The following is a 26,149-nucleotide window of genomic DNA, read 5'->3' as shown; positions in this document are numbered from 1 at the left end:
CAGTCATAACCAGGAAGATTTATTATTATTTGTTCCACTATTGAGAAAGGACTCTTTCATCTCACCAACCCCGGCTCCTTGGGGAGACTCCTTGGGGGACAGGGCGAACATGCTGCCCATATCCAACTCTACCAACTGTACACAGAGTTACGCTCCCTTGACAAGCGGCATGTCATGCCTCGTTTGATGTGTTCAAGCACAGCCTGGATAGTTTTCCGGTGGGGTGTTAGAGAAAGGATTCAGTCATTGAAAAAGTGGTAGGGGCTAAATCTATAGTTCTCACCAGGGGCAGTACAATCTCCCGGAAGTCATTTTGGAAATGGGCTGGGAGTTTCTAGTTGTCTCTATGATTAAAGGGTACAATGGCATTGTGTGGACAGGGCCCAGATATACCAGATATTATGCACTATACCAAAAGCAGTCCCACACGACAAAAAATTGTACATTCCTGTACGTGAACATAAACCTAAGTCCATTTAAAAAAATTTTTTTAACGTTTATTTATTTTTGAGACAGAGAGAGACAGAGCATGAACGGGGGAGGGGCAGAGAGAGAGGGAGACACAGAATCGGAGGCAGGCTCCAGGCTCCGAGCCATCAGCCCAGAGCCCGACGCGGGGCTCGAACTCACGGAGCGCGAGATCATGACCTGAGCTGAAGTCTGACGCTCAACCGACTGAGCCACCCAGGCACCCCAAACCTAGGTCCATTTTAAAATAAACATTATATGCCTTTTGCATGTTTTTAACACAGCCTGAATTTTCCAAGGAGGCAACTGCCAGATGCCAGATGTATTAAGATAAAAGAAGACTTTATTTTGCTCAGATATATACCATGAGTGATTCATTGATACAATGCTACTCATGGTATTTGGGTTGCCAATGCAAGAGGATGAGACACTCTCCGTGGTCTGCATTGTAGCTGTATATTCATGGTGATTTTATCTACATTTAGCCCTTGTTTGAACATATTAAATGCAAAGAAAAATATAGACAATATTCAATTCAATATTGTCTTCCTTCTCTAAGTCAAATTTGTTCATTGTTTTTAGGTGCAAGCATTTGACAGCCTCGTTATGCAGTCATGCCCAAGCATTTACAAACCGAAACACATATTACTTTGTTATGCATTACTTTCCTTTTATTTCTTCATCTCATAATTGCAGCATCGTATTGGTGGTGTTAAATTGCGTATGTGGTTTTACTTCTTTTTGAAATTTCAAGAAGACAAAGAAAATGTTATAAAATATTTATCATGTAAGGGTTTCACTGGGCTTGACTGGGTAGCGTACTCATGGTTTAGATGAATTCGAATGCATCTTCCAACATTGAGGTTCTGACAAATAATTTAGGGGGAAAATGAACACATAGACTAAAAAATTATTTCGTGTCTGATAAAAGCTGGGTTTTTATCTGAGAAAAACCAGGGTAGGGTCCTGATTTCACCCATCTCCCCGGCTCCCGGTGGGGTCTGGCGTCCAGGCTGGGCGAGGAAGCCTGTCTGTCCGGGGCGGGTCGGGGACGCCGGCCTCGGGAGAACCAGCGAGGCGCACAGGAAATGCCGCGTCCCGGCGCCCCTCCTCGGACCCAGGAGGACACCTTGGAGCGCGAAGCCTGGGGATCTGCGTCCTGCCCGGTGGTCCGGGTGCGCTGGGTAACACCGGGCACCCCTGGTCCGCGCTGCGCCGTGTGGAAGGCACAGAGGCGCTCAGGGCCCCCGACGCCTCCCTCAGCCTCGCGCCCGACGGGAGGGGCCGAGCGCTGGGGCGCAGGCGCAGAGCCGCACCCGCCGCCAGCGCGCCCCGCCCGCTCCGTCCCGCGGCGGCTCGTCAGCGCAGGGTGAGGCCGCGTCCGCGCAGCCGGGCTCCACTCGGAGCGCGAGCGCCGAGGCGCCGCTACCCCGCAAACCGGGAAGCGTGGGAGCCGACGCGGGGGCTCCCCGCTAACCCTTCCGGCTTCCTCGAGCGCCGCGCGCACTCCGGTTCCGTCACCGCGCGGGCCCGGCCCCGGGTGTGTCCCGGCGCGCGGCCGGAGGCGGCCGGTGAGTGCCGCGCGCGGGGCCCGGGGCCGGGCCTGGGCGGCTGGGCCTGGAGGCTCCGGGAAGCGGTGTCGCGGAGAGCACGGGTGGTGTGGCCGCGGGGGCGGGGACGCTGGCTGCGGGAGGCCGGGGTGGGGGTGGGGGGCAGGCTGGTCCTGGGGCTGCGCGGTCGGCGGGGGCGGGGGGGGGGTGGTGGTCTCGGGGTGCGCCCCCGCCACCAGCTCAGGACCCGAGTTGCGTTCCGCTCCCCTCTCGGCTCAGCCGGGCGACCGGGGTGTCCCCGGTGCTTGCCGTGTGCCGGTCACCGGTCCAAGCGTTTTTCCACCTGGACCGACTCCTCTTATCCTCGCATTAACCCCGTGACATGCACTGTTCTTCCCCCCATGTTGCAGATGAGGAAACTGAGGCACAGAGATGAAGCACCTTCCAGGACGTTACAGATCTTGTGAGTAGAAGTCCCCATTTTGTGGTTCCGATGGTGACGGTTCGTACTTGAATATGGTAGTTTATTAATTGGTGGAGGTATTGACAAATTCTGTGCATCGAATCGTGTGATCTGCTATTATTTTGAGCCGATTTCCCCGAACGCTGTTGCCTGAAGACCATCTTGTAGTCGGTCTCGGGACTTCGCCCCGTTCTAGGGTTGAACCGAGGCTGCCCAGGCCCTCGTGCCGATTCCTTCGCGCGCTGGCAAAGGCTCCAGCAAGCAGTCCAGCTGAAATACTACAAAACAGAGCACCTGGAGAAGAGCTGTTCCAGAACCTTCCGAACCTGCTTCCTTCCGAATGACATAAATTTTTAACACTGAAGGGAGCAGAGCTAAACGAGCCTTCTTGCTGGATTCCAAGTTGATTCTAAGAAGAAGTGGCATGGGCAGAAGAATTTCGGAGGGTTAGGGTAACAGGAGGTGGCCAGCGCTGGGAAGATTGGGGCGCTTGTGACTGCTCTGCTTGAGAAAAGGATTTGGAAGGGATGCAGGATCCATAAAGCAGGGAGGTGATCCAGAAAAGGAGAGGATGAGGAAGGAAGGAGGAAAAGAGAAAATGGGAGGCGACTTCCCACACTATGGTCGAGAAATCCCTTGGAGAGAAATCTGGGTAAGGGCATGGCCCTAACCTTGGGGAGTTCCAATGACCTGCCCTCTCTGAAATCTGGGGGTTCCTCCCTGAGACTTGGGTCACACAGCCCAGTCATGCCTTGGTGTGCATCCTCCAAAGCCGGGATCTGTCCAGGCTCTAGAGCGGCAGCTGCTGGAGGGGACCTCACCAGTTCTCTGAGAGCAACTTCCCTTTCTTATTTATTTTTTAATGTTTATTCATTTTGAAAGAGAGGGACAGAGCACAAGCAGGGGTGGGGTGGAGAAAGAGGGGGACGCAGAATCCGAAGCACGCTCCAGGCTCTGAGCTGTCAGCACAGAGCCCGACGTGGAGCTTGAACTCACGAACCGCGAGATCATGACCTGAGCCGAAGTTGGATGCTCAACCGACTGAGCCACCCAGGTGCCCCTGAGAGCAACTTCCCTTAAGTGTGCACCAGCACAGTTTTAAAATTACTTCATTTGAGGTATGTCTCCTTATGTTGTGTCTGATATTCCTTATTATAAATGCTTTGCTACCTTTTAACTTGTAACATTAACAGAAGCTTTGTGAGAAAAGCAGGTAGTGGTTACACCGTTTTACAGTGTGGGACCAGATTTTCAGGAAGGCGAGTGACCCACCCAGGGATGCACAGCCCTGTGATGGTGGAGCGGTGGCAGCTGCCTTCTGTATTGATCCCCAGGAGGAAGTAAGAGACTGCCATCGCTCACACCCTTGTGTGAGGAAATTGACAGAGAGGCCGGATTATATGCCTCCATTCACCTAGAGAGTTTAGGAAGAGTTTAGGCTTGGCCCAGATCCATCTCCTTTACCTTTGGTCGTTAAAGAATTAGGGACTTAAGGTCAGACATCCGTGTTTACTGTCCTGTTTCTGTATCTGGGAGGAGGAAGGATTGCTTTTAGGCATTTGTTTTACCTCGTAACCCTTAAGGTTGCGTTCAGCTAGCCAGATGCGGTCACTGCTAGACCAGTGGTTCTGGCTGCCCAGGATAAGACCTCTGCCAGCTTTGCTTTTAGACAAACAGAAAGCCAGGAGGAAGTAGAAGAGGGAAAGGCAGCTGTCTGTCCTACTAGAAGAGCTATAGCCCATGAAAGGAAGGGAAGGATTCTTTTCTGAACGTCTGGCATCTCACCAAGCAGGGGATACATTTATTTCTCTTTTCAAGAACTTCCTTCAGGTGACTCTGCCCAATTTTGCCCCGGATGGGACTCGCCATTGTTGGCCTGCCGACCGCCCTTAATGTCTCGCTCTCCACTCCTTTGCTCTGTTTCGTCATTAGGTGATTGAAGAACACAGCCTCTTGGCCTGTTTCTTGAATGGTTTCATCTGACACATGGACCTTAGGCTCTCACATTTCTCTGGTGCTTTGAAAAAGACAAGGTTCATTCTAGTCTCATCCCCTTAGTCTCGGCAGACAGTGTCCCTTAGCGTTTGGGACCTAAAATTAAACTCCAGGAATCCGGGACCTTTGGACCAAAATCAAGTCTAACATCTTCATTTGACATATGGAGAGACATAAAACCAGATTGGTGGTTTTCCCCAGGTTTTTATATAGCTACCGACAGAGCTATGACCAAATTCCAGATTACCTGGTGAGTGCTTACCCCACGGGGCTTCCATCTGGCATTCTGCCGATCCCTGCCAAGGACGCCACCTGCACTGTGGGCCGGCGGATTTGAACCCAGGCCACAGGGTTAGGGCTTGAGCGTGCTTGGGACTTCCTGCAGCCTCTCAGGGTGATCACCTTTTAGAGGCAGGCACTCTCTAAACCTCCATGGTGCTCTGCGGTCAAGGTCATGCTGGTATCCTGGTATCTGTGGAGGTTAGTTTCTTGGCCATTTAGGGGCCACAGGAGTAAAAAGTACAACTGAGGCATTCCTCTTTAGCGAGTCTGAGTCTAGCATTTATCACTTGGCCTTGGGCCAATTACTTAACCTCTCTGTACCTCAAATTCTTCCTGTGTTGTATTGTGGGAATAATCATAGTATCCCTCTCACTGATGGGAGGCATAAATGAGTCAACGTTCATAAAAATGCTTACAATAAGCAGACACAAAAGACCTCAAGAGCTTCCAAGTTAAGTTCCTTTTTTAAAAAAAATTTTTTTTTAAATGCCTTAGTTTTGAGAGAGAGAGCATGCACGCAAGTAGGGGGAGGTGCAGAGACAGAAGGAGACACAGAATCCAAAGCAGGCTCCAGACTCTGAGCTGTCAGCATAGAGCCCGATGAGGGCTTGAACTCACAAGCCGGGAGATCGTGACCTGAGCCAAAGTCAGACGTTTAACCAACTGAGCCACCCAGGCGCTCCAAATTCCTTTTTTTAATGTAGAAACGTTCCCCAATGGGGTTTCTATGTATCGGTCACACATGCCACATATACAAACATAAAATGCATGGTACAGTTACACGTGTAGTGAGCTTATTTGAAATGCCAAAACAACTACATTTGGCGACACTTGTACTACCGGAAGAAATGAATTGATTCATAGATGCCCTGATATAACACTGGCTCCTTTTACCAATCGCCAAGGTATTAGTGAGTGTGAGGGAGACACTTGACCTCAAACTGGCCATCTCCTTTGAATTCTGTCCTAGTTCTTACTCTGTTCAGGATATTCTGTTTACTTCAGATAGCCTATGTTTGCATGGTTCTAAGAAAATTTATAAAGATCTTCAAATTTCAGATCTTCCTGGTTGAGGGGAAAACCTTAAACAAATCCCCCCAAACCTAAACATTTTCTCAACAGTGTCTCTTCTCCAGGATGGACTATAATATGTAATAACGTGGTAACATTCCACTATGGACAGAAGTCCCATTTCCACATCACCTTGTGGCCGTGCGGGTGCTCTCATATGTTTAAGGGCTTCTGCTGGGGACAAGGACTTGGCTTTAGAGGCTTTGTAATTTACCTGCTGTGACACACACGTGCAACTGTTACCATCTCCATTTCACTAGAGAAGTATTTCTCCTCCTTTCAGACCTACCATCCCCTTCATCATCCTGAAGTAAAACTTACAAATAATAGTAGTGACCTATAGATGTAACTTCCAAAATATCAACACATTACCTATGATACAAAGGAAAGTAACTTGTTAGGATAGTACTATTTCAGCCCTTAAAGGCTGGACAAAGGAGATGGCAGCATCTATAGAATCACTGTGAATACAACAGCTACAAATACAATCCGGTAAACGAATGTCATATCTGTGAATTCAATACCGTGAGTGGTTTGAGTTTCCCGGAATGAACACTTCCTAATATCCAAAGAAAAAGAAGTGTATTTCCTTAATTTTCCAATATATATCAAAGCTGTGCAAAATATTTTGTATCTGTGTGTAAAGCAGCGTTAGGTAACTATTAACAACTTTTTTGAAAGTCTCACAGGATCAGGAACATTTTTTGTTTTGCAGGAATGCCCATCATCCCTGACCTGCACTAAATTCCAATAGCACTATCCAGTCAACGGGACAGTGAAAAAGAAAAAAACAAAAAACAAAAAACCCTCACCGATTCCCCAAACTTTCCCGAGGAGGATTACTGTAATAATAAGAGAGAGAAGTAGCAGTGAACCGCCAACAAAGTAATGCTAGAGTAGCTAAAGGGTCTGGGCCGCAAGACTGCAGGCCAGCCGGCCCGCCAGCAGGGGGGCAAAGTCCGGTTAAGGGAGGAGGCATCAGGTATGCAACTGGATTTGTGCCGCAAGGATCAAAAAGAGTTAGCCTCTTATTCCACCTGGTGGTAGGGCTTCCTCGTTCCCTGTTTCCAGCTGAAAGGCAGGTTTTTGGCAAAGCTGGATACAGACGGCATCACCCTGGATACAGACAGCAGCCCTCTTGGATACAGACGGCATCATCACACTGCCCTCGAGGCTCACCCTGCATGACTTCTTGGTGGATGTCCTCCATTCACCTTCCCATCTGGGAGGTTCCTGGTCTACGAGAAAGGAAATACCTGTGAAACCAGATCATCTCCTAACCCGGCAGATGTGTGAGCAGAAGCATTAGGGGGAACGTTACACAGTTTGCAGCCTGTTGTCAAGCACAGGGGCTCCAGATGAGTCCACGAGAGAATGGCTTAAAGAAAAAGCTTCAGTGGGGAAACTTGGGAGTCCAGAGATGGGGGAGAAGAAAAGGCGCAGATTCCCACATTCTCCCATTTTCCCAGCAGGAAGGTTGTGGCAGCCGGGGTGCCCCGCCGGTCACTCGGCACAGGTCAGCATCCCGGGAGAGGGCCTTGCCGCTCTTCCCTTACGAGCCAGTGTAAGCACAGCTCTGTCGGCGGGGGGTAAATAGACCGCTTGGTGCCAGGCAGTCTGTGGGGTGCCGGCTGTTTAACAGCGTACGTCTGAGAAGCTAGCCGCCTAGTACCTGGGAGCCTTGAGATCCTTGGGAAGTGCCGGCCCTGCCGGCAGCAGGAAGTCTGTGGGAAGCCGAGCTTATGTTCTAGATCCTCCTACGTGAGGAATGTTGAGCTTATGTTCTAGACCCTCCTACGTGAGGAATGTCGGGTGGGGGGGAGGCTGGTTTCAGCCAGCACATTTCTCAGGCCACTTAGAGTAGGTTTCTAAGGTTCTTTGGGGGCAGTTCTACTTGTTAAGTTATAAGAACTTACTAAAAACAAATGTCTGGGCCCCATATCATACCTGCTAGGCCTGAGGCAAAGCCAAGATATCTCGAGCAACAAGCTCTAGAAGGGATTCTGATGCGGCTGTGTATAACCTTTTGGAGCCCAGTTTTACTCCTGTCACACAGCCGTTTTCGCCAGCCCCTCCTGCCACAGCCTCTGAAAGTTGGCAGTGTCTTTTCTGTACATCGAAGCATTAAGACCGAGCTCTGACTAGCCCTGTGTTACATCATTTCCCATCAGCAGGAATCCCAGCATGTGAACTGCACGTGGTCATTCGGTCGGAGGGAGGACAGCGGTGGATGCTGGATCTTCAGTGACCGAAAATCCCTGTCTAGGTGAGTGATATCATTGAAAAGACCGCCAATGTGATACTTCGGAGACGTCAGTTCCAGTCTAAGCTCTTGTAATTCGCCAGGTGACTGAAGCTACCCAGTCTGCTTTCTGTTTGTCAGATGTGAGCTGGCCTAGATGACCTCTGTGGAGATGAACTCGGATGGTCTCGGGTAGTAGACTTGCTCAGAACACCTAACCGGTTGGAGGGAGGGCTGGGGGACCCGTGGCGGTGGCAGTGCTGTAGTTACTTAAATCCTGTTGTCTCTCAGGGCCAAGAAAATGATTGCATCCGCGCTTGATAGAGTCGTCCTGCACTTTTTGCTTTTTCAGAGGGGGTCTCTTCTACACTGAGTCTGTTCTCACCCCTTCCCTTCTTCCCATTTACTACCACTCGTCGGCTACAGTAACTAACAGCTCATTTTCCTTTCGAAGCCCTGCTCTCCGCTCATCAGCTGGTCTACCGGCTCATTTCCATTTTTTTAGCTCAGCATAGTACCCACCTCCCTCCCCGTTTCTTGATGTCTCTGTGCTCACCATGCCTATTATAGGATCTCGGCCTGCTATCTCTTCTGCCCCTGTGCACTTCCCTTCAACTGTCCCTTTTTATTTTCTCCCCACTGAAAGCTGACACTAGGTGTGAATTGCAAATTTGCTGTCTTTTTTTTTTTTTTTTTCCTAATGGCTTCTTTCCCTTGGTCTCCACACTAGAGGCAGGTGAGGCAGGTGACGTTTGCACTTTAAATGTCTTTCAGAAAAGGAGATTTGAACTGAGCCAAAGCATCAACACCAATCAGGCTATTGCCGAAGAATAGAGTTTTCAGGGTCAGCAATGGAAGGTTTCAGAGGGAAGACTGCCCAAGGTCGTACGAATGAAGAAGCCTGTAAAAGTGGGGGCCGGCTGTCAAGGCAGACAAAATGTCCCGTACGGAAGACATCTTCTTTTGGGAAAACAGCGATCAGAAAAGTGTCAGTGACCCTCAAGGAAATTTTCACGAGGGAGAGAGGTCCCGAATCTAGTGAATTTAGCCCAAGCTCAGAAGTTAATACCCAGCAGAAAACTCCAGAGGGAGCTAGATCCCCCATATCTAGGAAACACTTCGAAGACAATTCAGACTTAATTAAACACCAAAAACTCTTCCCACAGAAGAAACCCTGTAAATGCAGTGAATGTGGCAAAGCCTTCAGTTACCAGTCAGACCTTACGGTCCACATTAGAACTCATGGTGGAGAAAAGCCTTTTGAATGCCACGAGTGTGGGAAAACCTTCAGCCGAAGCACACACCTTCTCGAACATCAGAGAACTCACACTGGAGAGAAGCCGTATGAATGCGGTGAGTGTGGAAAGGCTTTCAGCCGGAGTACTCACCTTAGTCTACACCGGAGGATCCACACGGGAGAGAAACCGTACGAATGCGGTGCGTGCGGAAAAGCCTTTAGCCGAAGCACTAACCTCAGTCAGCATCAGCGAACTCACACCCAAGAAAGACCTTACGAATGTAACGAGTGCGGGAAAGCCTTCGGTGACCGGTCAACCGTAATTCAGCATCAGCGCATACACACCGGCGAGAACCCGTACGCGTGTCGCGAATGCGGGAGAGCTTTCGGCTGGATCTCCTCCCTCGTTGAGCACCAGAGGACGCACACCGGGGACAGCCCCTACGCGTGCAGCGGCTGCGGGAAGGTGTTCAGCAGAAGCTCGTCCCTTAGCGAACACCAGAGGATCCACACTGGAGAAAAGCCCCATGAGTGTGGACAGTGCGGGAAGGGCTTCGGTCGGAGCTCCTCCCTCATCATGCACCAGAGGACTCACACGAGAGAGAAGCCGTACAAATGTAACGACTGTGGGAAAGCCTTCAGTCAGAGTTCAACTCTCATCAGACATCAGCAGCTTCACGCGAAAGGGTAATACCTGAGCTCTCGTTGATGGCAGCGTAAGAGCACACAGCGTGACTTCCTGTCGCTACACGTCTTGGAAGTCCCCCCCTCTACTAGCTGGCCAGAAGCCAATTTCAAGTTAGTCTTCCTGCCTTCCTTCCTTGATGCTCAAAGGACTGACCAAGACAAGGGGATGACTTTCAGAAGCCAACACGTTCCATCCCCTATTCTGGAGGACTCCAGACTTAGAGTATAGACCTCCTACCTGACACCTTGTATTTGCTCACTTTATCTGTTCCGCAGGGCTTGGCTCCCTGAACAGTCAGTGAACCTTCTGTTTCCCGACCATGTCAGTCCCTTTACTTAAGAGGAAATCCTGTGTGTGTGTGCGTGTGTGTGAGAGAGAGAGAGAGACAGAGAGAGAGAGAGAGATCCTGGCTCTAGTCACGGAAGAGAAGGAGCTGGCTTCAGAACAGGACAAAACACTCCCACCGGTTTGGTGATAATAGCGTTGAGGCAAATTCAGTCCCTCATCTCATAAGGACAGATTTTTCTCTTAAACCTTTTTTGCTGTAGCGTATTTTCCTCAAAGTATAAACCATGGTTCTATTAATGTGCTTAGTTAATCGTAGTAGTATTTTATCTCTTCCTTACCAAGAATGTCCTGACACTTAACGTTTAATTTTTCCATTATTTAGAAAAAATGCTGCCCTAGTTTTTAAATTTTCTTTTGTTTACAGACTTCATGAAGCTTCGGCCCTCTGGCCCTAATGCTCACTGATCCTGTAGAGCTGATCTCTCAAGGACAAATTCAGTGCCTATTTCTTAGTCTTTTTCCTACTTGACATTTGCAGAATTGGCACTTTTGGCCACTCTTAGGCCTTAACATTTGGGCTTCTGCTGGGATCCATGATTGTGTGCTGATCCACACTTTCCCTACCTCCCAACATTCTCTGATTAACAGTGATGAGCTCTATAACTTTGGGCAAGAATTAGACCAGAATAGTCTCATTTTATCGGGCCATAATACTTGAGGTTATTCAATGAGGTTGCAAGCTTCTTGAAGACACAAACCTTTCTTTAGATCCCTTTAAAGCATCCAAAGTGCTGAGCAGTCCCTAAATGCCCTGTGATTATTGCCCGCCTTATCCCAGGTAATCAGTTGGCTAGGTTTTATCTGAAATGGCTTACGAGTTGATTTCTCTCTCTGTTCTTAACTGCTGCTGCCGGGGCCCCAGGAGTTTGGGCCCAGATTGTGAGAGTAAACACCATTGCCCTTGTCTCCCTGTCTCCCACTCGATGCCTGACTAAACAATCACCTTGTCTGAAGAGTCCTCAGTTCTCATTGTCCCTGGGAAAAAGGTCAAACTGTAACTTCAAGGCCTTCCACAGTTAGGTCCATTTCCTTATTTTCCATTACTGCCCGGTATCCGTGGGCAGACCTGTCCTTTGTCTCTACCACACCCTCTGTTCACACTTGGCTTCTTTTCAAACTATTCTGTGGCACCCTTTTACACTTCCTGCTTTCTTCCTTGTGTCTCCGGAAATCCTATCCACACTCAAGTCTGCCCCCACTGACACTTCTAGTTCCCCACCTGAGAAGTTCTTTGCAGAAGGGGCACCTGGGTGGCTCAGTCGGTTGAGTGTCTGACTTCGGCTCAGGTCATGATATCATGGTTCGTGAGATTGAGACCTGTGTCCGGCTCTGTGCTGACAGCTCAGAGTCTGAAGTCTGCTTCAGATTCTGTGTCTCTCTCTCTCTCTCTGCCCTTCCCCCACTCACACTCTCTCTCAAAAATAAACATTAAAAAAGAAGTCCTTTGCAGTGATGGTTTGCGTGTATTTTTCTACATTACACACTTTCTTATTCTGTTCTCAGATCCTTTCAGGTGCTTTTTTCCCATAAACTTTTGAAGTTAGAAATTGTCTTAAATCTCTTAGAAGCCCCATCTAACACATGGTACGATGCAGGTCTGCACTCTCGTTTTAATCTAAACCAGGAGGGTTTAATTTAATAGTGCAGTGTCTTTAGTCTTTTGACTGATGAGATGACCTCACAAATATTTTGGTCCTTTTTTGTCCTACTTTGAATTATGTAAATTCACTCTTGGGACTAAGTGTCCTTTAGAGCTCTGGGATGCTGGCGTCTTGGCTTTCCATCTCATGAGACTGTTGTAAGGAACAAATGAAATGAGTTTATTCATGTAAAGTGATGAAAACACTGGCTGACAAAGTAAGCGCTCAATAAATGCTAATTGTTATCATTCTACTGCTTCACATTGGCCTGTAGCCTTTCATTTCATCCCCTGCAGGGTCTGTAAGTCCATTACCAGAAATGGAAGCCTGGGATCACCATCCATTAGACTAGGAGACATTTCTTCTAACCTCAGTAATAGGCAAGAGCCGTCTATTATATTACAACTCTATTATGTATCAAAAAGGACTCAAGATAGCTTACAACATATGATAAAAATAGAAAAACAAACACACATACAAATCAGCATTAGGGAAAGGAGAAAGCCTGGAAGACCAAGATCAGGACAACTTTTGACATGCTTGAGTCATCCAGACAGGGATACAAACTGAGCATTCTGGCAACTAACGTGAGTAAAGTGAGTAGAGCATTTGCTTACTTAGTATTTGGAAAGAAAAAAAAAAAGTCCATTCCAAGGAAAACAAACCTTTCCTAATAGATTTAAGATGCATTTCTCCATTGGTCTGCATGTAATTATACATTTGATAACAAAAAAATGAAAACCAACATATTCTCCGCAGCACCTAGCATATGGTAGGTTCTCCAGTGAATAGTTCGTAGTGGAGGCTCAGAAGGGTAGGGGTGGAGTGGGGTTAGAAGGAGCAGAGCACAGAATACTTGGATAATCACATAATAACTGGGTGCTAGAAGAAAAGATCTTTTCACACATTTGAGTCCTTTAATTGCTTACATAATGGGATGAAAAAAAATGAAGTTTACAGATGTTACATAACTTACCAAGGACCAGGACTGGGCCCCTTAAGCTGGCCCCTGGCAAGGTCTGGAGAAAGAGCCGTAAGGAAAGGCATAGAGATGGGAAAGCCCTGTTTGTCCCAGTAGATGAACTGGACTGTGGCAGGAAGCTCAATGAAGTGCAAATGAGAAGCTTGACTTAGAACTGGGTACCTCGATGATGGCACCCTGGGGCCCTAGACTGTGTTTGGGTTTAATAAAGGAACTACAGGAGGTTACTGATCGTATCGTGCTAATCAGGTGTGGTTTCAGGGGGAAGGACTAGTTCTGGAGAGGAGACAGGATGGTCTGGCAATGAGAGAGAGGGCAGTCAGAAACGAGGTGGGAGGCTGGACTGTAAGGGCAGTGGTTTCGGGACTCGGAGAGGGCCGGTTGTTGGAAGACACGGTGCCCAGATCCGGGCGACGAAGAAGAGCCGGAGGTTCCGTTCCTTAATTGCTCTTAATTTTCACGAAAGCTACCGGCACCTGCAGGGAGGGGTTCTGATCTGCCGTCCGCAGGTAGCCAATGAACAACACGTTAAATGCCGACCGTCTGACAGTGATTACCTTGCGTCTTTTCGAAGAAGTGAATGTGGGACCAGAAACGTCTGGGATGTCCCGTGGGGAGGTCAAGTCAGAAGGGAAGAGTGATCACTGGGAGGGCCGGTGCTCACTGCGAGCGACTCGTCTCACGGAAGCCCCGCCCCAGGAACGTGCGCCTCACGCGGCGCGCACGTGCCAGCGCGCAGCGCGGGCCCCTCGTTCCCGCGCGCCCCGCGTTCCGACGCGCTGCGGCCCTTCCCGGCCTCCGTCGGCGGCGAGCCAGGCGCGCGGCGTTTCCCCGACGTGGGCGCGACGGCCGCTCCCGGAGCCTGCGGACGCGGCCGGGCCCAGGCTTCCGCGTCCCTGCGTCCTGCGGACGCTCCCGGCGACGCGGGCCCCTACCCCCCCTGGCCTCCGCGTCCCCGCGTCCTGTGGGCGCTCCGGGCGACGTGGGCCCGGGGGCCGGGAGAGCGCGGCGTCCGGGCGGCCCAGGAGAGGCTGCCGCCGCGGCTGCTTGGGTTTCTTTTTTTTCTTTCTTTTTCTTTTTAAACTAGCTTGCAGGCTTTTACTTTGCGACAGTTTAGAACTAGCAGCCACCACCTCGGTTCACCTGCTGAGAAGGACGTGAGCGCGGTTTACCGCGCGGACGCAAGCAGGGCCGGCGGTGCGGCGAGTGCCCGGCTCCCCGGGACCAGGCGGCGGCGGGACGGCAGGTGAGCGGCGCGGGTGCCTTCGCCGGCGCTCTGCTTCCCCTCGCGGACCTCGACCGTGACTTCCGTTGTTCTCTACGTCGTCTTCGTGCCTTTTGACAAGGGGTGTGGAGAGCCGACTCTAGATTCTGCTTTACTACGTTTTAATGAAGGAAGTGCATTGTTGGCTGTGTTCGCTGAGTCAGTATACTTATCTTTCAGTCCCGTTTCTATGCTAAGGTTTGTGTTGAAAATCTAGTGGTTTTCCGCCTTTCGTGATAGGAGTTAACCTATTCCTGCACACGGGTCAGCGGGTGTTGCATCTTTTGTAGTTTTTAGCCGTTGGGGGCTCCGGGGTGGCTCGGTGGGTTGAGCGGCCCACTCTGGTTCGGCTCAGGTCACGATCTCACGGTTGGACGGCCTGCGCTGTGGGCACAGAGCCTGCGTGGGATTCCCACTCCCCCTCTCTCTGCCCCTTCCCTGCGCGCGCTCGCTCTCTCTCGCAAAAGAAATGAACTTAAAGACCTATTTTGTAGCAGTTGAAGATAGAAAAAGGAACATGGATGGGGCACCTGGGTGGCTCAGTCAGTCCGACTGTCTCTCCTTCTCAAAAATAAATACGTGTTAAAAATCTTTTTTAAAAGAAAAAGGAGCATGGACTTTGAAATTGCCAAGGAATAGCCTCTGCCTGAGATCCTAGTTGATGGCTCTTTATGCAGAGTTTTGGGACATAGAGGCAGCAGCTGCTGATAAATTTAACTTTTACATCTCATCAAAGCCATTTTTGCCTCTCTGTGTCACCTTTTGCCTTTACTCTCCCAACACATGAGGTCTTTTCAAATTTGGTTGTGAAAGGAAACGAAGGAGATGGAAAGGAAGGGCGATCATGTAGGGTGATAGAATTGAGGAAAAGGGGTTGGAGGGGAATCAAGACACCAAGTCCATATCTACTGATTGTTTTGAAGTTTTGTTTTGTTTTTAATGTTTATTTTTGAGAGAGACAGAGTGCGAGCCGGGGAGGGGCAGAGAGAGGGAGACACAGAATCCGAAGCAGGCTCCAGGTTCCGAGCTGTCAACACAGAGCCCGACACAGGGCTTGAGCTCACGAATTGTGACATCATGACCTGAGCCGAAGTCGGACACTTAACCGACTGAGCCGCCCAGACGCCCCTAAAATTTTTTTAATTTAATTTTAAATCCTAGTATAGTTAACACACAGAGTTATATTAGTTTCAGGTGTCCAATGAAGTGGTTCAACAATTCCATCCAATGCCCGATGCTCATCACTTCTTTATATCCATCCCCCCTCCACACCCTTCTGGTAGCTGTCGGTCTATTTTCTGTAGTTAAGAGTCTGAAGTCTGTTTCTTTGTCTCTCTTTTTCCCCCCTTTGCTCTTTTGGGTTTTTGTTTGTTTGCTTCTTTAATTCCACATACTAGCGAAGTCATATGGTATTTGTCTTTCTCTGAGTTTTTTCACTTAGCATTGTACTCTAGCTCCATCCTGTTGTTACAAAAGGCAGAGGTCATTCTTTTCTATGGCTGAATAATATTCTTTTGTGTACATATATGGCGCCTCCATTCACGCATATTTCGTCTGCCTCCATAGTTTGGCTATTGCAAATAATGCTACTATGAACGTAGGGGAGCACGCGTCCTTTTGAGGTAGTGAATATTTTGAGTAAATACCCGGTAGTGTGATTCCTGGGTCACAGGGTAGTTCTGCATTTAATTTGTTGAGGAACCTCCACACTGTTTTCCAGAGCGGCTGCACCAGTTCGCATTCCTGCGAACGGCGCGTGAGGATTGTTTTTTCTCAGCATCCTCGCCAACGCTTGTTGTTTCTTGTGTTCTTGGTTTTAGCCATTCTGCCGGGCGTGAGGTGATATCTCCTGGTAGGTTTGATTTGCGTTTCCCCGATGATGAGCCATGTTGAGCATCTTTTCGTGTGTCTGTTGGCCATTTGGATGTCTTCTCTGTCTGTTCATTTCTTCTACCTGTTTTTTAATTGGATTATTTCCCTTTGGGGTGTTGGGTTGTATTTTGCTGAGATGCTTTAAATGAAACTGAAACACCATGTAATTTCATCCTTGCCCATTTCATTATGCATTTCTAAAAACCGGGGACAGTTTGTAACCACAGTGCTACTATCATGCCTGAAAAAAGTAACCGTAGTTCCTCGAGACCCTTCATTTTGTAGATGAAATACAACCTGAGCCACATCTTCTGTTTTGGAAAATGGACAGAAACTAAGGTAGTTTGGCACCGGATGTGGATCCGTACTAAGTTCAAGGGTTGAGGTAGGGTATTTCTTCCCACGTGATGCTCACCGTTTATCCCAGCTTCCAGGACCCCGGACTGGAGCTGTATTAACCTAGCCAGTTGGTTTCTTCAGAACATTGGCTTCTCCTGGGAAGCTGGAGATTTGAGTCCTCGAGAACCATTCTCTAATATTTTCCCTTACTTTTCATCTTCTCTGATAGGCCTCTTCCCACGGCTAACAATTTCCTTACAACCTCATAGTCTAAAAGGACTCTTGAGCAGTGTGGCAACTGAAAATAAAAACATCCCACATCCGGTCCAGCAGCAGATCCTCCTGGCCCTGCTTCAGAATTGTTCCAGAATCAAACTGTTTCCCACTGTTTCTACCCTGACGCAGGCTGCCTTCCTATCTCTGCTGGAGTGTCGCCTTCTAACTAGTCCCCTTGTTTTCGTCCTTGTCCCCCTTCCCACCCCGGGCACACAGACACACAGTCTGTTCTCAGCACATGACCAGGAGGGACCCTCTTCAAATGTTTGTTCATCATGTCACCCCCGCTCAGAACCGTCCTGTGGCTTCTCGTCTTACTCATCGTAAAAGCCAAAGCCACAGCCCCTGGGGTGGCCTACAAGATCCCACCTAGTCTGGCTCCTTACGACCCCTTGAATCTAACCTTCTGTGGCTCTGCTTCTCATTCTCCTTCCTCTGGCCACACTGGCCTCCTCTTGTTCTTCAGCGGCCTGGCTGCTCTTGCCCCAGGACTTCCACATCTGCCCTTTACTCTGCTTGGATGGCCTCCGCCCAGACCTCACCTCCTATGCCGGCTTCTCAGCGTGAGGCTGTTTCTTGTCACCCTACTTGAAATTGCAACACAAACCCTACCGGAATCTTCTGTCCCCCTGTCTTGTTTTATTTTTACCTATAGCATATACATGGTACTTTCCTTTTAAAATTTTTATCATCCACCCCGTCACTAGAATGTAAGCTTCATGAGAGGAGAGATTTTCATTTATTGTATTTACTGCTGTGTTTTCGTTATCTGAAAGAGGAAGCGCCTAAGGAATGAACACACAGAAAAGTTGGTCTTTGTCTTTTTGTTTGCTTCAGATTCAGGGATGAGAACTTAGGCGGAGTCAGTGATTTCAGAGCAGAGGCAGAGCATTATTGAATAAGCAGTCCCAGAGAGATACTTTGAAAACCTTCCTCAGCACCCTCTGTATGAAGAATCTCGTGTCGGGGAGACTAGCAAAGCTTAGAAGGAATTGTGTAGGAACACATCACAAGAAAGTGCCTTGTTGAAGAAAGGGGCTTCACAAAAATTACCACTTACCTAAAAACCCCACTGTGGAGCAGGAGTAGGAAAGTGACGGGTTTTGGAAAAGCTAAGGCAGTATTCACTGAACAACGGAGGGTTCTTACGGACAGATCTCATTAATTGTACCATATATGAGACAGGCTTCACATGGAATTCAAAGGCAATGAAACATCAGATCGTTTTTACTGAAGAGAAAACATACTGTTGTAATGACTATAGGAAAGACTTGTACACCATTCCAGTCTCATTCAAGATAAAAAAAAGACAGAGTCCTTATTTATCATCAGAGAAGCCATAAGAAGAGCGGTCTTGGGGGCACCTGGGTGGTTCAGTCGGTTAAGCGTCGACTTGGCTCAGGTCATGTTCTCGTGGTTCGTGGTTCAAGCCCCCTGTAAGGCTCTGTGCTGACAGCTCAGAGTCTGGAGCCTGCTTCGGATTCTGTGTCTCCTTCTCTCTCTGCCCTTCCCTGCTCATGCTCTGTCTCACCCTCTCTCTCTCAAAAATAAACATTAAAAAAGAAGAAGAAGAGAGGTCTTATGCGTGCATTGAATGTGGCAGATCCTTTACCCAGCATGCCTATCCTGAGTCAGTGTCACATAACCCGTACGGGGACGAGGCCCTATGAACACACTGCGTGGGAAAGGCATTTCGTTGAAGTACCTTCCTTCCTGTGCAAAATAGAATTCGTATATAGTCAGTGAATGTAGGAACTTTTTTGACAGATGTCTTTCTTCTCTCCCTTTCTCTGTTACCCTCAATACCTCGCCCTTCCTGTGTCCCTCTCTCCCACTTCTTCTCTCTCCTTTCTGTCTTACTACATCAGAACTCATACTGGGGAGAAACCATATGAATTCAGTAAATGCAAGAACACTTGTGGTCACAGTTCACATCTTAATAAGGGTAGGAGAACTCTTTCCACCAACACGCATGGCTTATTCAGCACATAATATAGCATGCTGGAGAAAAACCAAACAGATGAAATTAACATGGGAAGGCCTTCACTTGCTCCGCACACCTTGTCAAACATCAACCACTGATGCCGGAAAAGGCTGTACAAATGTTGTGAACAGGAGGAGACCTTTAAGCTCTAGGGGCCAGCAGCAGGCCGCCGCGAGATGGGCCACTTTGGCAGGAAGAACGTTTTGAGTTAAAAAGCAATCAAAACCCAGCAGATTCAGGAAAAGCTATTTACCTTCCCCAACAACAGCCTAAGAATAATTTAGATAGAGGTCCTTCTCCGGGAAGAGAGCTGTCGCCATGGGTAAGTACACTATGGTATAAACTAGGTATGGTGGGACAGGGAGGAACCTAGCAAGACCTATTTGACAAGCGTCCTCTCTGTGTCCCATTCGTTTACCAGCAAATGTTTGTTTACCAAACATGTACTCTTTTTCATTCTTCCTGAGAATTGCATTCCTGCCCTCTGAGTCCCAGACCTCTACTCCTTTCTCCTTAGTTGAGAATGACATGTGTCCCTCATTTTGCGTGGCTGTCTTTGGAATGTCATGTCTGTGTGGATTCCCTGTACGTACACTATTAAATTTGATTTTCTCCTGTCACCTGTGTGTCATGTCAATTTGATTCCTAGTTCAGCTAGAAGGACCTTGAAGGGGACAGGAGATTCTTGCTCCCCAGCAAAGTGTAACTCATCTCCCACTATGACTTGACACATACAGGTTCAAAACATTATCTCATCAGTGTGGGAAATCTTTTGGTCTTGTGTCATCTATTAACATCAAGGAGTAAATAAATACTAGTGAGAAGCCCTATCAGTCTGCCAAATATGGAAGGATCTTCACTCAGAGTTTATGTCTTTCACAGCAACAGAGAAACATCTCAGAAGCAGTTCTGTTCTTACACAGCATCAAAACTCTGTAACACACAACACATACTTCTGGTTTCCAATCCAACATGTAAAGAACTTGGAAGTTATCGTTCCCATCCTCCCAACGAGTAAAGCTACAGAAACTGAAAATTAGCAACTCTTCTTCGATTCATCAGAGAATTGCAGTCATGGGGCAACAAATACCACCTGAAAACTGGAGAGACAGACAGGCAGACACGGAGCGTCATAACTTACCAAGAGCAGAAACTGAGGCTGGAGCCAGTTACTGATGGGATTAAGTACAGGCTGATTGACTAATTAATTCCTGAAGACTGAGCATGGTCTAACTTGAGAATTAAAAAACCGGGTGGTCCGACCTTTGTGGAGCCCTGCATTATGCATTATTATAAAGGTTACCTCTAGGAGCCCTTCTCACTGTGAAGATCTGAGAAAAATCCTTTCCCCGCTGGAAGCAGTGATTTTGGAATAGCCAGAGCTATTCCATTCTCCTTAACAAATGCCCTCGAAGAAAACTGTTTTACTAGAGTCTGGCTACATGGGGGAAGGGAAGTTCCCAATCCTAGCCCCCTCTTGCCTTCCTGTCTCTCTTAAAAGGGAGGAGGAGTACTGAGAAGTACTTTTGACAGTCCCAGCCCAGGTCACAAGCACACTAAAAGACTGATGCCTAACCATAGATTAGAGAACACTTCCCCACCCACCCTGACATCTTACCACCTGTCAGTGTGGTTCCTATATGATAACGGGGGATTACACGTGAAGAAGCTGTAATGTTACTAGGTGAACAGGGGAGACTCCGGGCCCTGAGACCTCAACCCAGCCTTCCCAAAGCCATCACCGAATGCTCTTGGTCTTGTCATGAGAAAGAATTCAAGGGCAGACAACGCAGTGGATGAGCAACGCAAGAGGGCGTTTATTCTAATGAAGGTACACTCTCAAGTTGTGAGAGTGGGTGAGCTCCAGGGAGAGTGAGCTGTGCCCTTGAGGTTTAGGTTTCTGTCTTTTATTGACAGTTGTGCATGGTGGTGGTGGAGCGGTGGATTTCTTGGAAGCAAGGTTTTGTGTCTTTTCTGCTTTTGGTCAAGGGTTTCTTGTCATGGCATCTGCCATCTTGGGCCCATCTGGTGTGATGGGGCTTCTCATGAATGCTGCCCGGACAGACCTCTGATCCTCCCCGCAGCTGGGCATGGCTTCCTCTTTGCTGGCCTCCAGACATCCTGTCAGAGCCTAACTAACTGCCTGCTTTCATAATAAGACTCAGGCTATATTTAAGAAACAGTCTCTAGGGAGACCCAAGGACAACAGAGGAGACAAAAACAAGGACACAGAGGAAATTAGCCTCTGACACCTATGGCTGAAGAAAATATTAAACACGGTCGAACTCCTAGCCACACAAACATAAAATCCCACACACTAAAGGCCTGTTTACTTCAGTTCCTTTTACCCAATATATTGTATCTGGATTTCAATAGAAAATTACAAGGTATACCACAAAGCACAAGACGAGGCTAAAGAGACTAAGCAAGTGTCGATGAGAAGCAGATTCCAATATGGCAAAGATTTTGGGATTATCAGACCAGGAATTTAAAATATGATGAATATGTTAAGAGATTTAAAAGGGACAACATAAAGGGCACCTGGGTGGCTCAGTGAGTTAAGCATTCGACTCTTGATTTTGGTTCAGGTCATGTCTCACAGTTCATGAGTTCAAGCCTCGCGTCGGTCTCCACAGTGACGCTGTGAGGCCTGCTTGGGATTCTGTCTCTCTCTCTGCCCCTCCCCTGCTCGCTTGCTCTCTCTCTCAAGATAAATATTTAAAAATTAAAAAAAAAATAAAAGGAACAGCATAAAAGAACAGATGGATAATGTAAGCAAAAACTCTAAGAATGAATCAAAAGGAAATGCTAGAATTCAAAAGCACTGTAAAGAAATGAAGAATAGTTTTGATAGGCCCATCAGTAGACTGGACACAGCCAAGCAAAGAATCATCGAGCTTGAATATATGTTAGTAGAAACTTCCCAGACTGAAGGGCAAAGAGAAAAAAAGAATACAAAGAGCAGAACGGAATATTCGAGAACTGTCAGGCAGTTACCAAAAAAAGTGTATCATACTTAATGGGAATACCAGGAGGAGAAAGAGACAAAGGACCAGAAGAAATGTTTGGAGTAATGATGGCTGAGAAGTTTGCAGAATAAGTGACAGACAGAACATAACTGTGGGGAACAAACTGATATGAGAACAAAACAAGGTCAGTCATATTTATCATCTTGTGAAACTTAATTAAAATGTATCTGGGACTTTTCCATTGTTCAGATAAAAGAGTGTTAGCTATTCAAAGACCAATTTGTGTGCATTTAACTTTCCTAGTCCACAGTCTTATGCACCAAGACCTCAGAAGTATTATAATCACCACCCCACACATTTATTCCTCGTAGTGAGCTCTTTGTGAGGAACTGAGGGCAACTTTTGCACAAATTATTTGATATACAGTAAAACCTTGGATTGCGAGTAACTTGTTCTGTGAATGTTCTGCAAGATGAGCAAACATTTCTAATAAATTTAAACAAGTGATATCTTGGAATACCAGTCGTACGGAACACCAAATGTCACATGATCGCAACTGAGCCAATAGTGTTCTCTCTCTCTCTCTCTCTCTCTCTCTCCCTCCCTCCCTCCCTCCCTCCCACCCCCCCCCCCCCCCCCGGGGTTGTGGGTGATCATCTCCCATGCTCAGATGCTCAGTCTGAGGCCGAGGTGTTTGGCACAAATCAGTGATTTTTCAGCACGTTGGAAGGTGCCCGTAACTGTCACTAGTGTATTTTTTGTTACTTCCAAGAACCTGTGGACAGTCTTTTGCTTTTCCAGAAAAGTGAGCTTAGGAATGCTTTGCTTCATTCTAGGTCAGGCTGCCTGCAGATGTAGACCCTTTCCTCTGCTGCCTCGTCACCAGTTACATTAAATACAGTATATGACAAGAGTTTATCAACACTGCACTGTAGTCAACATCCGTGCGAGTGTATACAATGGCCCCCATGCAGAGAAAGATTCCATTGAGCCAACAGGTGGCATTGATTCTGTCAGTGATAGTGAAAGTCTTCCTACACAAGAACCCTCCTCTCTCTTGCCTCCCTCACACCAGCCGTGAAAGTTTTCAAAGGGAAGTGCAGGTTAATTTGTTTATTTTTCTTTATGTTTTCTTGATTTTTTTGTATTATATTACAATATTGTAGTCATTTTTATATGAATATTTCTGGGTTGTGGAATGAGTCATCTGCGTTTCCATTATTTCTTTTGGGGAAATTCACTTGGATACACAAGTGCTTTGGATTACAAGCATGTTTCTGGAAGGAATTATGGTTGCAAACCCTGGCATTATTGTATTGTTAATCCCAGGAGTACTGATTTAGCAAAGCAATGACAAGGAAAGAGGTTTGGAAGACTTCGAAGTAAATACCACCATGCTGCTGTGTAAGTACTGATCAAAGGACACAAGTCAGGAGTGGCTGGATGGAGATGTGTAGGGCGAGGTATGTGGGAAGGGGCACAGAGCTTCCATGCCCTCTCCTGGTACTTTGATGTACGCAGCAACCTGGAAGTTCCCGGAACCCCTTAGGTTGGGGTTTTAATGGAGTCATTACCTTGGCACCATTGGTTAAGTCCCTGGCCATTAGTGATTAACTCAACCCCTAGCCCCCCTCCCCCTACTTGGAAGATGGGAGTGGGACTGAAAGTTCCAACTCTCTGGCCACCTGGTTGGTTTCCCTGACAACCAGCACACCCGTCCTTAGGGGCTTCCGGCCCCTAAAGATCTTCACCTCATTAACATGAAGTCAAGGTGGTTGAAGGGGGCTTTTGTGAATAACAGAAGATGCTCCTTCATCTTTTTCATTCTGGAGCTTGTTTCTGGAGCTGGGGACAAAAATCAAATATAAAAGTAGTTGCTTCTGTTGTTTTTATTACTGAGCAAATTACAAGGGTTTTTAGGAGCTCTGGAACTGAGACAAAGACCAAGTACAAATTTCTTTTTATGATATCACAATCAGAAATACACAAGTTTGGAAAAGAACAAAACTCAAGAAAGAATTGAAAAAAATAATGATTTCAGAAATGAAGACTAGACTACAAGGAACAGAAGGACAAATAAATACAACAAATAATACATCGAGAGAAATAAGGTAGACAAATATTTAAAATCCGAACTAAATCAAGAGATGAGGAATTGATGGAGGCAATGATCATCAGTGGCTGACAGCATTGCCATTCCGTGCCTCTGATGGAGGTATGCAACACCACCTATGAAGTATCCTTGCCCCTTAAAATCAATATAGATGTATTTATTATTTTTTAACGTTTTTGTCTTATTTTTGAGAGAGACAGAGTGCGAGCAGGGGAGGGGCAGAGAGAGAGGGAAACAGAATCTGAAACAGGCTCCAGGCTCTGAGCTGTCAGCACAGAGCCTGAGGCAGGGCTCGAACTCTCAAACTATGAGATCATAATCTGAGCCAAAGTGGGATAGTTAACCAACTCTTGACTTTGGCTCAAGTCGTGATCTCATGGTTTGTGAGTTTGAGCCCCGCGTCAGGCTCTGTGCTGACAGCGAGGAGCCTGTTTGGGACTCTCTCTCTCCCTCGTTCTCTGCCCCTCCCCCACTCATGCTTTTTGTCTTTCTCAAAACAAATAAACATTTAAATATTAAATGTATTTATAAATTATATATAAATATAAAAAGCATAAAGATAAAGATATAAATAATATAGATGTATCTGATCAAACCTCTTGGACCTATTGATTTATAGGAAACACAGGGACAAAAGAAATCTATTAAATGATACTGTGGAAATACAACCAGCAAAATCTAGTACAACGATAGGAAACACTGACAAACAACATAGCTAATCCAATTAAAAATTGCAAGAAAAAAATACATGGAAGAAGACTTCATGGATTAAAAAGTCGCAAGAGACAAATAAACTAAATCATAATATATGGGTATTATTTGGATGCCAATTCAGCTTGTTAAAGTGAGTTAGTTAGGTTCCAACAAGTGTTATGCCCAGAATTCGTGATCCCCAAATACCGCCAGGGAGCCGAGTCCGATGCAAAAGCAAAGAGCCTTTATTCGAGCTAGCTCGAGCTCAGTCCCCTACCTGCACCGACGCAGCGGTGAGATACCAGGGAAAGAGAGCGAGTTTCAAAAGGACAAAGGTTTTATTGGGGCCTAGGGGCAGTTGGTGAGGTAATGGCTATGGCCTCAGCCGATTGGCTGGGGAAGGGTCCTGGGGAAGGGTCCGAGTCCTGTTAGGCAGGTGAGGGGGGGGGTTACTCAAGGGGAGGAGGTGTGGTCAAGGTGAAGGACACAGAACAAGATGGAGTCGGCCGGCGTAGGCCCGCCCTTTCACAAGGTGCGTGGAGGTCGGCCAAGAGGAAGTCATGGTCACCTTTGGGAAACTCAGAGGCCTGTCTACACAGCATTCCAGAACAAGGCACAGGCCCATGATGACTAACAAAGTAGGCTGGAAACCCCCAATCAAATATAGGTAAGGTACAAAACCCTTCCAAGAAATCCTCACCTCAAATAATGGATATCACACACCCCCTTGTTAACAACTGTCAATAAAAAATGAAACCCAAACCCCAGGGCACCAGCTCGCTCTCTCTTGAGTTCACCTGCTCTCACATGTAAAGAGTGTCCTTTCACTTTAATAAGTTTTGCTGCTTGTATCACTGCACATCACGTCATGTGTCCTTGAATTCTTTCTCATGAGGAGACCAAGAACCTTCAGCGACATCTTTGGGATGGACTCAGGGCCTGGGGTCTCCCCAGTTCACCAAGCAACAAAACAAATACTTGTAAAATTTAAAAAATACATAAACAAGAAAATGTGAACCGGGATATTATGTAGCTCCAATGAGAGAACATATATAGAAATAATATAAATACTGTAAACAACAAACAAGGTACTAAGACCATTTTAGATTGAAAGCAGAAAGTACCTTAGGTGAAGAAATTTGAGTTATGTGAGAGGCTATTATTTCCTAGTGCTACCAGATTTATTAATTTTCTTATTTATTTTTTAATTTACACCCAAGTTAGTTAGCATATAGTGCAACAATGATTTCAGGGGTAGATTCCTTAATGCCCCTTACCCATTTAGCCCATCCCCCCTCCACAACCCCTCCAGTAACCCTCTGTTTGTTCTCCATATTTAGGAGTCTCTTACGTTTTGTCCCCCTCCCTGTTTTTATATTATTTTTGCTTCCCTTCCTTTGTGTTCATCTGTGTCTTAAAGCCCTCATATGAGTGAAGTCATATATTTGTCTTTCTCTGACTAATTTTGCTTAGCATAATACCCTCTAGTTCCATCCACATAGTTGCAAATGGCAAGATTTCATTCTTTTTTATTGCCGAGTAATACTCTATTGTATGTATGTATGTGTGTGTGTATGTGTATATATATTTTATACACACGTACATACATAAAAGGGGTATATACATATATATGTACACACACACACATATACACAATACATCTTCTTTATCCA

The 26,149-nt window shown here is 47.0% G+C and overlaps 1 protein-coding gene across 6 annotated transcripts; it reads left to right on the top strand.

The window, feature by feature from the left end:
- Nucleotides 1-1,841: 1,841 nt before the first annotated feature.
- ZNF391 (zinc finger protein 391) lies at nucleotides 1,842-11,637 on the top strand. Of its 6 annotated transcripts, none has more exons than XM_042985473.1 (5): nucleotides 1,842-2,039; nucleotides 2,429-2,481; nucleotides 7,302-7,345; nucleotides 8,004-8,095; nucleotides 8,846-11,637. In XM_042985473.1, exon 5 carries the CDS (start codon nucleotides 8,923-8,925, stop codon nucleotides 9,997-9,999), a length of 1,077 nt encoding a protein of 358 aa, XP_042841407.1. In that variant the 5' UTR covers nucleotides 1,842-2,039; nucleotides 2,429-2,481; nucleotides 7,302-7,345; nucleotides 8,004-8,095; nucleotides 8,846-8,922; the 3' UTR covers nucleotides 10,000-11,637. The 6 variants fall into 6 exon arrangements, with proteins under 6 accessions (XP_042841407.1, XP_042841404.1, XP_042841406.1 ...); XM_042985470.1 differs by having other exon boundaries at nucleotides 6,545-7,345; XM_042985472.1 differs by lacking the exon at nucleotides 7,302-7,345.
- Nucleotides 11,638-26,149: the final 14,512 nt, after the last annotated feature.

The sequence above is a fragment of the Panthera tigris genome, chromosome B2 (genome assembly GCF_018350195.1).
Source record: "Panthera tigris isolate Pti1 chromosome B2, P.tigris_Pti1_mat1.1, whole genome shotgun sequence".
Lineage (NCBI taxonomy): Eukaryota > Metazoa > Chordata > Mammalia > Carnivora > Felidae > Panthera > Panthera tigris.
Note: the sequence above shows the minus strand (reverse complement) of the source record. Positions and strands in the feature narration are given on the sequence as shown.

Coding starts and splice junctions, on each gene's coding strand:
- ZNF391 (XM_042985472.1), top strand. CDS start 8,923: ATGGAAGGTTTCAGAGGGAAGACTGCCCAAGGTCGTACGAATGAAGAA.